Below are 16,105 nucleotides of genomic sequence, written 5' to 3'. Positions count from 1 at the left end.
TACAGTACTATTTTAACGCAAGGACAGGAAACTTATTATATATTTCCCGTCCATTATTTGAATCGTTGTGAAGTGTAACGAATTATATTCGATTCGAGGAGATGTTAATGAATTACTCATTTCATATGTAATTACATGGAAATAAAAATCATTGCAAAAATAATTGATCTAATGACAACGGAATTTCCAATATTTTTTTGTTTCGTCACGTCTTTTTCATAATATATCTTTTATAGGTACGTGATTTATTAATCGTTCGAATGGAAATAATTATTCGTATAATATTCAAATGATTCTAGCCATAAAATAAATTAAAACGATACCTGTCAATGATATGCAATCTGCGTATGACGTCAACCTCGATCTATGCTTATACAAGAAATTTTATCAATCAATGACTAGATATACAATAATCAAATATTATAAAATTTCCTGAAAACCTTTAGGTGTTAATATTAAGGTGTTAATATCTTTAATATTTGCAAGTTATTGTTTAGCGCTAATTAGTTAGAATGTAACAAGTGGTGTACCAGAATTGAGATAATTAAGCCACACGAACAATCTTATTTAGATCTTTTTAATTTTTTAATTCTCTTTTGCTCTAATACTTCGTAAAATTAATCTTCATTAGCTACTACACTTCATAGAATAACAAGAGATAATTTTTCTTATATAACGTTTCATTCATAAAATCTATCATTAAAGTATATCTTCATAAAAATATCATTCCATACTAACGGTATATTTGGTGTCATACGAGATAACAGTTACCAGTGATGACATATGTAACTTTATAAAGATATCTCGTTTTATTATATATTAAAAGAATGTACTCATTGCTGCTATATTTCAGATGAAAAAAAGGAGGCAATGATTTTACAGTAAAATCGTTCGTTTACAACTGATTCATTTACATTTCATGATAATACTGTGCATTCTGAATATGCTATGATTTGGTTTAAAATAATAAATAGTCCATTCTTGCATACTATTGCTCCAGCTTTACTTGTATTTTCGATATTGGTATAAATAGAAAGACAATTAATGTCGTTCGAGTCTATTTTCGGATCATTTATATTACGTTTAATCCATATAGTTATTATATGAGACATAGTATCGTAAAATTTGAAAGAATAAAACGTTCGTACAGGAAGTACATTTTATAAGAACTCCAACAAATCTGCGTGTGCACCTAAAATACAAACTGATAGTGATTGTTCATAAGTTTATATAGATTATCTAATGTCAATCGAAGGTATCAATTCTTTTTCTCCATAAGAGTACTTTTTCATTTATATGTGTTCAAAAATACATGTGTTCAACCGTGAAGCATATGTCACCTACAACGAAAAAGAGTTTTCCTATACTTAATATTTCCTTTATATACCTATGAAAGTCTATTCTTCGCGTAGTATGAAATTATGAATAAATCTGGAATATTGTTCAATCTGAAAAGAAAAATAACTTATTGACATCATTCATTGATACGAGATTCAGAATGTTTGTTTTGTCTTGCAGAAAAAGAAGGCAGCCCTTTCTTTTAATGTGAAATAGAAAGCGAAAATTTGAAAACAGATTTTTTGGAAATTTACTTGCAAATATCGTTTTCAATATCGTGATTTTCTTCCCAATGGTACTGTACTTTCAAATTTTCCAGTATCCCTCTAAAAACAAAAAGTCGAACCTCGTTATTATTAACGTAGGCATTATAAGGAAGAGAAGTATTAGAAAGCAGCTCCTTTTTATTATGGATTTCTTTATAATCATGTAAATAAGAAATTCCGGAAATTTTTTCCTCAAGAATTTAATTCTTGTGTTTTGATTGATAATTATTACACTGCATACTAACTTTTCGCATACTGTTCGCGTCTAACAATTTCCTAATAATAACTACTTCAAAATTACATATGTTCTTGCACGAATTCAAAAGTACGTATGATACAATTACAATTGATTCTAAAATAATAATTATTTGAAGATATTAAGATACTAATTAAACGTTTCACTATATTTCAAAATCTGGAACAACAAATTTTTATTTATAAAAAATGAAACTGTGGTTATATATTCTTTGTCATGATGCTATTTCTTATTACCATGTCGACATTTTTTAAAATTCATTTTGTTATCTCTACGCAATATGAAAATTCATATACTGCTTAATATTTTTTACATATTATCCATCCACCGCATGATATCTCCTGAAAAATCAAAATATTAATGTTATATTATTACAATGCTTCTTAAATTTCAATTTTTGACAAATTTGAAATCCAATATATTTTGCACAATTATTATTTATCAAAAAATTCTAAGTTAGTAACTTTCTTTTCAAATGGCAAATAACATATACTTTGACTTACCTGTAACTTTTTGCTCCTAATCATCATTTCCTCTTATAGAACATCATTATTGTTCTTATAATTACTACCAGTGTCATAGATATTGTAGTGGCTACAACTGAATTAATAGAAAATGATAAATAACTGTGTATAGCACTAACACATAACTGTGTATAACAATGACACATAACTTTTACTTACATATCAGTCGATAAGGGATTACTGTGATATCCTGTTGATGTTTCTTAAGGCACTTGATTAGGTGTGATACGGTATCATTCCTTATGGTATACTGTAGATAAGTATTTTAGAAAATGACAAGAATAAATCTAAATTATTCAGAGGTTCCAGTTTCGGCTTAGACATAAATACAGGACCATTTGCAAAGAAGAAAGGGTGCGTTTCTACAGCCTCGTTATAGTAACCATGAATACCAATCTCTGAATTACTGGTTAGTAAACATAAATATCCTATAAAATTTAATATATTTCTTTAATTTTTAATACATACATGAGTTAGTAGTTCTAAATTATGAATCATCCTACCTGTGATATTACACTTTTCCTTATAATATCATCACTCAAGTGAACAACATTAAGATCATGTAAACCATGTCATCCTATCTTACTGTGAAGATACTTAGTTATGTTATCTAACATTATAAAAATATCATCAAATTCAAGTCCTTTTATTCACATCACATGGCCACGACCATCTGGTTCTTCGTTATATAATGTTCTAAAATTTGTCGTACATATAGGATGTACAAACCGTGATATCAAGGTATCAGTTCTTCCTTCCCAAGGGATAGTTTCATTAAAATTCTGATAGAATTAAAAATTAATTATTAATATTCTAACAATCATATATGTTAAATACATTATAGTCAACGATATATACCTGAGCGAATGTAGGGGTGATTCCTTGATAATTATAAATGTCATCAGCCCACATCATTGTGCCACTTCTTTGTACTCCAGCCTCTAGATTAACAGCCTAAACAAACATACAAAATTTTATAGAAGCTGTACAAAATATAGTATATACGCGCAATATTGAAGCGTTCAAGGGGATATAAAGGTAATGTACATCACATACACTTGTACTCTCATGCAACAAAATACAATTAGATTTAATAGTTTAAGCTCTTTTATTCATCATAATAGATTGGAAATTTAAGTGTCTTACGAGGGTGAGTAAAAAGTTACCCGCTCTGTCGGTGTAGAATTTATTTTAAGCAATTGTCAAAAAAGACATACATCATTTTTTGACATAATCACTCAATTTCTGTATACACTTTGTCCATTTGCTGAAAGACCTTCGTATTTTCTCATTAAAAAATGTTTTGGGCTGAGCTGCGAACCACGAATGCATCGTCGTCTTCACCTTTTCATCAGCTTTTTCGGCATCCATCTCGCACAAACTTTTTAAAACCCAAATCTGTCGTGCACTATTGCATAAGCAGAGCCGTGGCTGATTTGCAAATGATTTGCCACATTATCCAGCTTCACTCGTCTATTCCATAGAGCATAAGTTCATGAGCACGTTCAATGTTGTCATCATGGATGTGGACGGGTTTCCAGCTGTTTTTTCATAACACTTCTGCGATCTTCTTTGAACTTTTGTGCCCATTCAAACACACTTCGTGACAAAACACTTTCTCCATAATGTGCATTAAATCTTTGATAAATATAGGCATCAAACATAACCTCCGACCACAAGAAACGAATCACAGCATCCTGCACTGTTTTCCTGCAAATCACCATTGCAAAGCGCCATTACTCGCGCAACGGTCACAAACGAATTGACGTGACACAATGAAACCTACGCAGCAGCAATGAACAGATATTGACGTCATACGAAGAGTGCAGATGTATCAATACGGTGGATAGAAGTTTTAACTATCTGGAGTGCGGATAAATTTTTACCGAGAGTCGTATAGGAATCTATAATCTGTAAGTACACCTTTGGCTGAATGGAAATTTCTCTTACATATAGTCAAAAATGCAGAAACAGTGTATTGAATTGGAAAGTGATAAAAAATAAGTGAAGTTTCGAGGTTGCATGTGATTGCATGAGTACACAGGACGTTTTTAGCGAATAAAAAATAATTTTGAAAGACACGAGACTTATCTTGTATTTCATGTACTCTCTGTGTCCGAATTTCCAGAAGCTCTCTATCTTATGACGTGTTTTAGATTAGCCGGAAAATTTTGTATGTACATACAAGAAGTATACGATCTAAGTGGAATATTCCATTATTCTCTTGATACAACAGAAACGAAATTTACAGAACTTCTCAGAAAGTTGGTTTATTATTACCAAATTAATAGAATTAATATACGTTTATCATCTTTACATACCTAAGTCGTGGAGGTTTATCGTGCGTAAAAAATTAGTGTCGTTTCAAAGTTACATTTCGTACATTTTAAGCCTATAATTTGTAACGTACAAAACAATGTAAATTTGAGCTGTTTCTTATCTCCTCAATAAGAAAATCCAACTTTACGTTTTTTACACAATGATGTTTATGGAACAGTAATATCATATTATTGCATCGCTTGGAGAATGAAGTCAAGGTACGATGTGACCCTAGTGTAAACGCTGGGATACCCAGCTGTGTCGCACTTATAAGCATAAGACACAATACCTATTAAATACGAGGTTCATTCATGTTGTATCAGCAGTGGTCCGCCGCGGTCAGCCTGAAAGGATCGTTAAATTTTTAATCAAAGATACTGAAATATATCGATCGAATTGTATTGAAATTATACTTATATACAGTAATAATCTTCTATTGATTTGTGTATTGAAATACTCCAATTTATAATGTACATGTTATATGTATTTTGAGCAAAACTAAGATTAGAAGGAAATTAGATTAAATACCATAATGAGGTGTGAGAAGTGGGCAAGACTATTAAATTGTGTTTATCTATTATTTCTAATGTTTAAGACGTCGATTTGATGTTAATTCGAATTGACGTGTCTTCAGATACCGTATAGTTTGTAGTAACTCTATAACTTAATTACCGTACAAGAATCCTCTCCACCCTGAGCATGTTCGGCGCATATTATACCATCAGTGATATCAGGTGCATTAGGAAATTTGGAATAAGCTATTTTGCATTCGGCGTTCTTAATCACTGGCATTTGTACTTCCATTAATGCATTACGTCGTGGTCGTCCTACGAAGAAAATAAGAAAGATATTTAAGACTGGAACTGTTTAATTTTATTATAAAATTGATATCACTTACTATATCTTAATGCTCCCCATCCAGCAACAAGGGGGTTATAGCCGACGAAGTTGCTCTTTCGTAGGGGCTCTTTCGTACAAATGGGATATACGTACCCTGAAAAATAAAAAAATAAATGAAAATGCAGGAAACGAATGACCAAAAGTATGAGAAAGAATTGTACACGCTTTATGACACAATATATGTGTACAGTAAGAAATTTCAGGATATGATACTTCAGTAATACTCAATAGCATATATATATATATATATATATATATATAAATATATATATATATATATATAAATATATATATATATATATATATATATATATATATATATATATATATATATATATATATATATATATATATATTTGAGGACTTACTCGAAAATGGCACCTCCTCCACCAATCTAAGAATGGCAATATTATGATTGTGTATGTTTTCTATTCCATCCATATGTGCACAATGTGCTGCGGTCAAAACATGCCTAGCCGATATCAGGGAACCTCCGCACTTCCATAGTGGTTTGTCTGGGTTTCGGGGATTACGAAAACCTAATGCAGCGATCCATGGCCAAGCGCCTAAAATGCAATAGTCATAGTTGTGAATATACATAATTTTTTCTCACATAATGAGTAACAACGATTATTACCTATTCGATATTCGATCATACAGCAGACGATAAGTACATACGTACAAATACTCTGAAATAGAGATTTGATGAAGACAGAAATTAAATTTTTATTCCAGTGGAATACAAATTATTAAATAATTCTATATAATTTCTATTTGAACTATACTGAACTATAAAGTTCAAACGTGTAATTTCTGCCCTAACAGTTTTTGATCTCTATCCATATTATTACTCCTATATCAATTTTTTATTTCAAGCAAAAAGATACTCTTCCTAACATGAAGTAAAAGAAAGAAATAATTCAAGTTAATAAGTAAAGTTACTACTGATAGAATCATAGCATTATTATTTAGTGTAATTGAAATGTACATTGATGTGCTGTTTAATGCCTTTAAAGTTCATTCTTTGCAGTAAATGGCTTATTATTAATCGGAAAGAAAGACATAAAACGTACCAAGTTCAGCTGGTTTACCATCGACCACCCTGGTATGAGAGACGTTGCTAAAACCACAGTATGGTGGTCGCAAAGCCTTATACTTATACACAGTTTTTATTAAAATTTCTCTCTTCTCTTTGTTTGGATCGTTCGGACAGCAAACGATCGTAACATTGCCCTGGTATCTGCACACTGATCGTCTATAAAAATCGGTGGCTGTACGGTACTGTTATCTGCCATATTTCTTGCAGAGGTTTACATTTTCTGTAGTCAAGGCACCTGCCTTCTTGATTGTCCGGTGTGGTACATTCTGGATCAAACAATTTTAAAACATTTATACAGTTCAAAGATGCGTAAGAAAGCGACACCGATTACTTAACTTTCGAAGTAAAAAGCCGATCAAGTCCACCGGATTGCCCTACAGACACGTATTAATCCGTAAGAGTTAGTCATCATGTTGATAATAATTATCTAAAGAAACTCACGTGAAAATATAAAATTTTAATTGTTATATTAATAATTTAATTATAATTTAATAATAATAATTTAATTTAAAATGAGTGAGGGCTAGGAGATCATTTGGATCGGTGGAGATAGGAGTTAGCGGGCGGGAATTGAGGACTGCTTCTATTTCTATGATAAGAATATTACGGTGTTAAGCTCATATGTTTCTGTTTCTCCACTCGCGCTGCGCCATAATATCCTTTGATATTTCCGATCCTCTGGTCGTACGAGAAATTGCCGATACATTTTCTCGATGTCGCCAGTGAGTACGTACTGATGAGCGCGGAATCTAATTAATATACAAAATAAATTGTGAATTGATTCGAGAATATAGGATTTCCCCATTTTCATGATTATCGTGATTTTTGTATAAATATATTTTTTAACATACTAATAATTAGGTACTTATAAATTAGTATTATCAATTATTTTGCATTTATAATTCCGCCTCTAGTATAAGTGTTAATTGAAAACTAACTTTATGTTTCAAAAAGTACTAGCAAAGTCGTTGAGTAACAAGCCACTGATGCTAACACAAATAGCATTGTCGTAATTAAATATTTCTAAATATTCATTTTTCATTTTGAACCTGTAGAAACAATTTATTATATATACTATTAGCTAAGTAATTGCATATTTAATTAAGTCGAAATATAAAACTTAGTTATTTTGATAATTTAGAAAATAAAAAACTGACAAACATTTCAATTTAATTTATGGTTGGAACAAAAGACAGTTATTTTTCATTAATTGAAATATTGCAATGCAGAGTACTTTCCAAAATACGCCGAGAGTATTCCTGATGGTGAAACGAGCGTTGCTTCATCGAACGCAGCTAAAGAAAACAACATCTATGTAGTTGGTGGTACGATGCCTGAAATAGAGGGCGATAAATTGTACAATACCTGTACTATTTGGGGTCCCGATGGAACTTTGATAGCAAAACACCGAAAGGTAAGTAATATATTCCTTTATGGCTTTGAATTTGAAAATATTGGGGTGAAGAAAGTGACTCTATCTAGGAATAATTTAGGAATATACATATGTACATACGTATACTATAACCAATTCTATAATTTACGGTTTATAAAATACGTTATGATACGGGAAACGCCCATTTTTGTTGTAATGTGTTTGTTGTTGTATAAATTTTTCACATACGAAAATACTTATTTTTTCTCCTTTTTAAACATTATTAAATGATAAGATTTTTTAATAAAAGAAAGTGATAAAAACGCTGTCAGTTATTAAATAAAAAATAATTAAAGTTTAGGAGTTGGTAACTTTGATATTAAATTACAAAAGTTGCAGCAATAGAATTAGCGACCACATTTTTATGTTATTAGGTACATCTATTCGACATCGACATTCCTAATAAGATTACTTTTCGAGAGAGTGATTCACTCAGTCCTGGTAACTCCCTAACGACGTTCGATGTGAAGGGCTACAAAATAGGTATTGGCATTTGCTATGATATTAGATTCGAGGAAATGGCACGCATTTATCGGAACAAAGATACAGTAACTTAATCGATCAATACTTAACTAGCAAAAAATTAAATATCTTTCTTAAATATATTCTATATAAAATTAATATAATCTGTAACTCTGTATAAAAAGAAGCTTAATTTAAAAAACCAGTATATTTGCTGAAAATGAAACAAATAAAAGAATTAAAAGCACAATAAGAGGACTGTCCTCGCATATTCAGAAATGATGGAATGTGAACCGTGCAACTACGAAGTTAATTGGTATTCGGTGGCTTCATATTTCCTGCTTCTCTGGGTTAGGTTGCCAAATGCTGATATATCCAGCGGCATTCAATATGACCACTGGACCATTGCACTGGTCATTACTTCAGCGTTCCAGAGCGAATGATAATCAATTATACGTTGCCTGCATATCACCGGCTCGTGTTCGTTAAGCAAGTTACGTCGCATGGGGACATACACAGTTGACCAATCCATGGGGAAAGATTCTTTACGATTTGGAAACTCAAGAGAATATGGCAGTCACCGATATCTGTAATTTACAGCTTAAAATTAAAAGCGAGAGATCCATGATGTAATTAATTTTTAGCCTCGTTAATTTATCGATTTAGCCATCTTCCTCTGTATTTGTTGAATTTATTAGTAAGCATTACTTATTACTTCGTATGTTTCTTTTTTTCTATCAGATCTAAAAGTTGTTGAGGAAGTAAGGGCTCAGATACCTACAGTTTCTCAGAGACGTACAGATTTGTACGACACTGTCTGTAAGAAGGAGTAACTCTACACTAAAACAGAAAATGTTTTTTTATAATATTTCTACTACCATATTCTTTTTTTGTGAATTATTACTAATTTCTTATCATTTGTACTAAATGAATGACTCAATTAAAAAAACCAAAACGTTATAAATAATAATCTGTATATCCTGTGTATCAACATGTAATTGGATATTATAATAATATAGGAATGCTATAATAATATAGGATAATAATATAGGAAAATAATAATATAGAAAAACACACATGCTTTTAAACACCTTTAATATCGATCACATAAATTGTTATAATTCACAATGATTACGCATACATAAAAGACCCCTTGATAGTAAAATTTACGATCAAAAGGCAATTACGTATCGTTTAACAACATTTAATTTATAACACCTTTTAAACATTTAGACAGATTAACACATAACACTTCTTATATATAAACATCAATTCGAAGTTATCAGCTTGGAGAAATTGGTCGATTAATACCTGTAGATTGTCTGTCTCGATGAAAGACTTAAAGAGAGCAAAAACATGATAATGCCGCTAATATAATATTCCTTCTTTCTTGTATCTGTCTGCCTCTCAGGTCGTTTTACTAATTACAATAAGTAATTTCGACTTCTTTGCGCTCTCTTTTAACGCATTCGAGACCGAAAGAAATTCATATCAGTCAGTAGGCAAGGGTATAATATACATATTTTATATATAACTTATGTTGTTACGCCGCCTAAAACATCTGCACGCCAGCCCGCGCGACCGGACAACAACCGACCTGCGTAACGTCACTTCGACCCTCAATAAACCTAAGGGCCCACCATAACTTTCACTTTCCTGTATTGTTTCGCCATGTGTCGTCAATCCGTTTGTCCTGAAGAATTTCTTCAGCCTAAAAGTATTTTCGACGCACATCTGGTTTTTTAGAGAGGTCCTTGGGTTTATTAGTCGCACTTAAAACACGGAGAAAGCGGGTATGCACCCATGAGGAAAATCCGAATAGCCCTGTAATAAAACAAGCTAGGTTTTCTCACGCACACAGTCATCTATCCACCACGATGGTAGGAGACTTCCTACTCATCCCTTCGAGCAGTAATGCAGGTCATGACCAATCGACACCTCGGTTCGTTACCCTCACTTTTCCTAACGAAATTGGGAACAACGAATCCGCGTTCTTTAGGCACAGGGGCACACCCACACCGAACTTTTCTTCCGTATTAAAAAAAGAGCGACAGTCAGTCTAAAAACTAACGCCTAACGCGGCAGTCTGCACATAGCGCGAGAGTCGCATACTTCCCGCAAATCTTTGTCGGTTCTCGGTGTGGTCGAACATACATCTTCTCTCCTAAATACATCATAGTGCTAAGTCCATTAATACACTAATTTCCAGTATAAGAGCCCTGCTCTAGCGCACATATCTATCGCATCGTCGTGCGACAGGTTGTTAACTATTTATTTCGGCATCAGTGTAGTCTAAGTGTTGGACATATATAATTTATAACTCTGTGAATCACAGGGTTATACAAACTCAATCACCCCTTATTATCTCAACGGAAATCAGGGGATCGATCAATTCGTGGTGTCGACTGCTACAGTCGTAACGGGGATTTACGACCCCCGTTGACGTCTCTCCTCGCGATTACGTCTCCCCGCAATTGGTCGAAATTACATATGTAGTAATGTATATATCATGTTAATTTCATATTTTCTTCAATATAGAATTATATATATATATATATATATATATATATATATATATATATATGTCGGAGATGAAAGGAAAGCCGAAGCCCTTCCTTGGAAATTTTGGGAACATCCTCTAGTACCTTAGCCTAGATTTTATTATAGTTGTAATTGTTTAAGATTTGTAATAAGCGAGATTGGGTTCGAGGTGACAATCGGTCGCTGAACGTAGCCACGGTCACGGGATGGATGTTTTATCTAACGGAGGTCTGGAGTGGTTGTACGTGTTTTCCGAGAAATGTGGTTGTGGCGGCATGCGGCCTCGAGAGCGGGCCGAGCCACGTGTGATGTTGCCTCGGAGGTGCCGATGCAATGGGACATACATTGTATTTAGTAATCAAAACTCCAGGCGGAAACTGCCTAGCAACGGCGTTTGGAACTTTCTCGATGCTTCCAACGAGTGTGCCTAGCAACGGCGTTTGGAACCTTCTCGATGCTTCCAAACGAGTATAGAAAACAAAATGCAATCGTACAGGGAGAAAAATCTCCACGAGGCTGGCATTCTTGCGATTGCCTTGGAGAGTGATACATCGAGCGTTTTCGAGGATCGCATTTGCGTCTAAGTTAGTTTCGCTTAGTAGTTATCCCGGTGACCGTGGATTCGTTTGAACTCAAACATTGCTAATAGTATTATTTAATTTAATTATTCGTAGATCGTATTATTCATTAGGCTTAGTGTTTGTTAGACTTATTATTAGTTGTACTTATTATTTGTTAAGCTTAGTGATAGACCTGTATATACGTGTAAATAAAATCTCGGCTTTGTGAAACGATGGCTAGTCCACATGAAGAGTCGTCGCGCGCCCAAAATTCGAATCCTGATCCGACATATATATATATATATATATATATATATATATATATATATAGTAACTTTCGAACCAATAAATCTCCGAACTAAGAACTGTCATATTTCGTCTCTATTTATCGAATATTGTTAGAAAATGCAAAAAAAAGAAGTTAAATAGAAAAAGTACTTGGAAACTTAAAAGAAAAAATCTCGAAAAATCTCTTAATACTTTTTACTGTCGTCTTGAGACGCACCATATGTTAAGCTTCTTCGTAGTTACAACTTTTACCGCAGATGTAACGAACTGACAAATGCTTCGAATGGCGCGCGCGCGTCAACGCCTACACTTCAATTTTAAATAAATGTTTTTAAATAAATGTTTAAAATAATACATTAAATGTATTAACTTTGTTGCGCAGTTTCATTTAATTTCTTACGATATGGAGGGTTTAATTACGTTTAAGATATCTATTTGAATCTTTTAAATTCGAAGTTTTTTAAAAAATTACCTTAAACTTTATAAAATTAAATCGTCTTTCCACTTTGTTGTATCATAAAACAGTCGTCTTAAAATATTCTATATTTTCCTCGTCTTAAAAAATCTCCCTACAGAAAGAATAAAGAAGAATAAATTCCCATACGTTAAATTTCGCGTGATTGATGGAATACATAACGATAACGAGAACTAACTAGCGACAACAAGCAACCATTAGCAAGGACAACTGGCGACTATAACTGTCGTCTCTATGATGTATGGCGACTAAGGAGAACAGCCAGCAACTACGGATTACATGTAACAACCAACTGCCCCACTTCTAAAAGGCAACTAACTTGCAAACCCTTTGATGGTTTCTGTAGCGTGATATACCCCTTGAACGTGGTTAAAGAATGTGGTCGCCGCTGGACGGCGTTTTGACAGCAGAGCGATCTCGCCAATTCAAAGCTTGACATTACTGTGGCGGCACAGGCCACGCAACTTTTCAACGGCTCCAGATACAAAGCGCGACGCCACCAAAGCGCAACACCGATGTGCCCAATCTGTCATCGATATCCTCACACTCTTTCCGCCGAATTCTCGGAAGAGCATACTCGTGCCAGCACAGGCGACACATCTTATGAATGCACGCGAGTGGGGATATCGATGGGCTACGAAGGGAAGGTCTGCGCGAAGAAAAACAAAAAGCAGAGTCAGTCTGGCTTGCGTCATTAGAAGTGTAACTCCTCGGTCCCTTTTCGATAGCAACGCGACGAACGACATCTCGGTGTCTATCGTTATTTGTTAGTTGTTACCTGTTGTCCGTTAAATGTTATTGTTGACCGTTAATTGTTAACTCTGATTGTTGATTAGTTCTAATAAACTGTTATTCGTTAAAAACACCAAGAGTAGTTCCTTACGCACCTATCACTATACCACCTCATTACAAACTACCGAGAATCATTAGGCTCGTTATCGAGCATCTAGCTTTCAGAAGATGCTTTATCATATGATATGACTTCACGATATTTTTATAGCAAGAAGAATGGCCAACCTCTAACAAAACAAATTTTTACTAAGTGCTGCATGTGAGCTGCAGGCCGGCCTACTAGGGAAATTTGACGAATGAATAAACTAAAATATATACGAATATATTCGTTATATCATAAAATGCCCGCGTTATGTTCTCTAACACCATAGAGGAAACTAAATTTATATATTAAAAAATTGGAATACCTGTTATAAGAGAGTTAATTAAATTCTAACCTATCGATGACTCCATAAAAACCTTTATTTCCTAAAAATGTATATCTTCCAAATTCTCCTTAGAAAGTATCATAGAGAAAATATGAAACCTGAAAAGTACATCACGCTGATGCCTCGATCAACCCTCGTGCTTCGCAGTCCATGTGTCCGAGCGATGAATTCCCTCCAAACAAGGAAAAAACCAAGGGAGGTCTTCTTCGAGGGACGTGAGAGGGTAAGGGAAGCAACGGGAACGATGATCACGCGATATACTGGCGGCGTACGTATAGAACGGCTGTTGCGAGAGAGTTCGCAAGAAACAAGAAGAAAAAAGGAATCGTAGGCCGACGCGACTATACGCTGTCGACGGACAAACAGCGACTGAGCCTAACTGAAACGAACTCTGTCGCAGTATGAGCACGGGCTACGTTCGCGGGTCGATCCAACACGTTCTGCGTCTCTCCTCGGCACCGGCGTCAAAACCACCCCCGACGAGCGCAACGCACTGGTGCACCTGCAATATTAACCACTGGTCTTTCCTTTTTCGCGCGATATTATATCAGCACCTATGATACCATTTCAAAGACCGCAATCAAAACATTAAATACCGCATTAAAGCCATACAATAATTCGCAATATTCATTCGTAAACGTTATTGTATATGTGCTTAATTAATCGTTATTATGTTTCGAATGATTTACTACCTCGTATTCCATAAGCAGATATATGGTTCATTTTCACCTCAAGTACGATATAATTTGTAACAAATATTTATAATTCACAATGTAAAATATTTATAATTCATTGGAAATATTTTTCTATCACGGTATAGTGGTCAAATTTCACATAAATCACAAACATATGGTAGTCAGAAGCTATACTCACGACATGACAAATCATGAAGATGTCATGAAAAATGGAGTCCGTCCATATATATTCAAACGCAACGAACAAGTTCGAACTTTTCGAGAACAAACGATTTGTTCGATAACATCTGTCGCGAGCTTCTCTTCCTTTAACGATAACAATTGACAACTAAAGCTCGAGAGGCTCGTAAGGATGAACAGCGACGAGTATCTAGAAGCTATGTACTCACCTGGGCAAGGAGACTCCAACACCAAGGACGTTGGAAGTTTCGAGAAGCGAAGATGGAAACTGAAGTAGCACGTCAGGTCAACTCCGGCGAAAACTGCTAAAGAAAGAAAAATCCAACTAATTTGTTTCCAACGATAAAATGAAATTAATTTGTTTCACAAATTATTAACTGGATATTATTCAAAAATTATTCAAAATTCGCTTGATTGATTCACGACCCGGGACATTTGGGTCATACCATTTTGGTAATGGACGAAAATGGCAGAAGGAAGAACGACCGTTTTTTTCATATTTCTCTTTCCCCGGGAAACGATGGAATGCCCGAGCACCTTGTTTCATTTCTTCTCGACATCAATTTCAATCTTTTTAAACGAAATATAATCTGAACGATGAAAAGTTCATTCAAATAATGCTCCGCGCCAGACACTCACGAAAATTAAGAAGAAACACGGAAAATTCGCGAATAAAACGGATTTCTTTGTCCCAGTGAGATAATAAACCTCGTTCACGTATTGGTTTTTAAAATCAATATATCCACCAATGTGCACTCGTTTAACAAGGGTGATGGAACGTGCCAAAAATCTCTCAAGAGGGTCTTGGCAACGGAAGAGTCGAAAACGTCACAATTATGAATGAAAAATTCGAATAGTTGCTGATTTTACAGTCGAAACCGATAAAGAACTCCAGATATTCCCCCAATTAATTTACAATAAATTCGCGAAAATGATCGATTGCTGACGTCATTGTATTCTAGAAAGATTGTAAAACAATAAGAATTTATTGAAAAAACTTATATTCGATGATAACACTTCTAATAAGAGTACTAAGAGGAGCGATTCTGTACTCACCTTCCTGCCTCGAAGTACCGAACGCAATTAACCGTCCGCCCAGGATGGAACCGTTCGGAACTTTTGTAAGTCACTGCACGGCCGCTGCTTATGGTGGAAATGTAATAGATATAAATACAGAGCGCGTGAGCGAACTAAAAACGCGATAGAGAAGTAGAGAGAGGATGTTCCGTCCTTGTCTAATGACGCGCACTTGTACAGGAAATATGTAACAGGGGTATACGAGCAGCGTCAGTGTCCACTAGTGTGCATGCCTGATTAAACAAGGACAGGAAGTATCTATACATGGTGTTCTCTTTCTATTTCCATGTTGCATCCATCTTACTATACAGTACACACACTCAGCTATTCTATCATTATATTTGTGCGTTGCTTATGTGTGAACCAAACATTTCCATGGCAACAAATCGTTTGTCTCTTGTTTGATGCTCGGTTTTCAACGGAGTTGAAAGAATTTTTTAAGAGAAACGTAATGGACGGGTTGTTTTTAAAGT

At 34.3% G+C, this 16,105-nt stretch overlaps 1 protein-coding gene and 1 pseudogene across 1 annotated transcript; one reads left to right on the top strand and one right to left on the bottom strand.

The window, feature by feature from the left end:
* The first annotated feature begins 4,206 nt into the window (after positions 1–4,206).
* LOC143304691 (omega-amidase NIT2-like) lies at positions 4,207–9,672 on the top strand. Its single transcript, XM_076627195.1, has 4 exons — positions 4,207–4,297; positions 7,932–8,116; positions 8,509–8,617; positions 8,952–9,672. Exons 2-4 carry the CDS (start codon positions 8,033–8,035, stop codon positions 9,083–9,085), a joined length of 327 nt encoding a protein of 108 aa, XP_076483310.1. The 5' UTR covers positions 4,207–4,297; positions 7,932–8,032; the 3' UTR covers positions 9,086–9,672.
* LOC117165278 (venom serine protease Bi-VSP pseudogene) lies at positions 5,979–15,695 on the bottom strand (annotated as a pseudogene).
* Positions 15,696–16,105: the final 410 nt, after the last annotated feature.

The sequence above is a fragment of the Bombus vancouverensis genome, unplaced genomic scaffold, assembly GCF_051014615.1.
Source record: "Bombus vancouverensis nearcticus unplaced genomic scaffold, iyBomVanc1_principal scaffold0048, whole genome shotgun sequence".
Taxonomy (NCBI): domain Eukaryota; kingdom Metazoa; phylum Arthropoda; class Insecta; order Hymenoptera; family Apidae; genus Bombus; species Bombus vancouverensis.
Note: the sequence above shows the minus strand (reverse complement) of the source record. Positions and strands in the feature narration are given on the sequence as shown.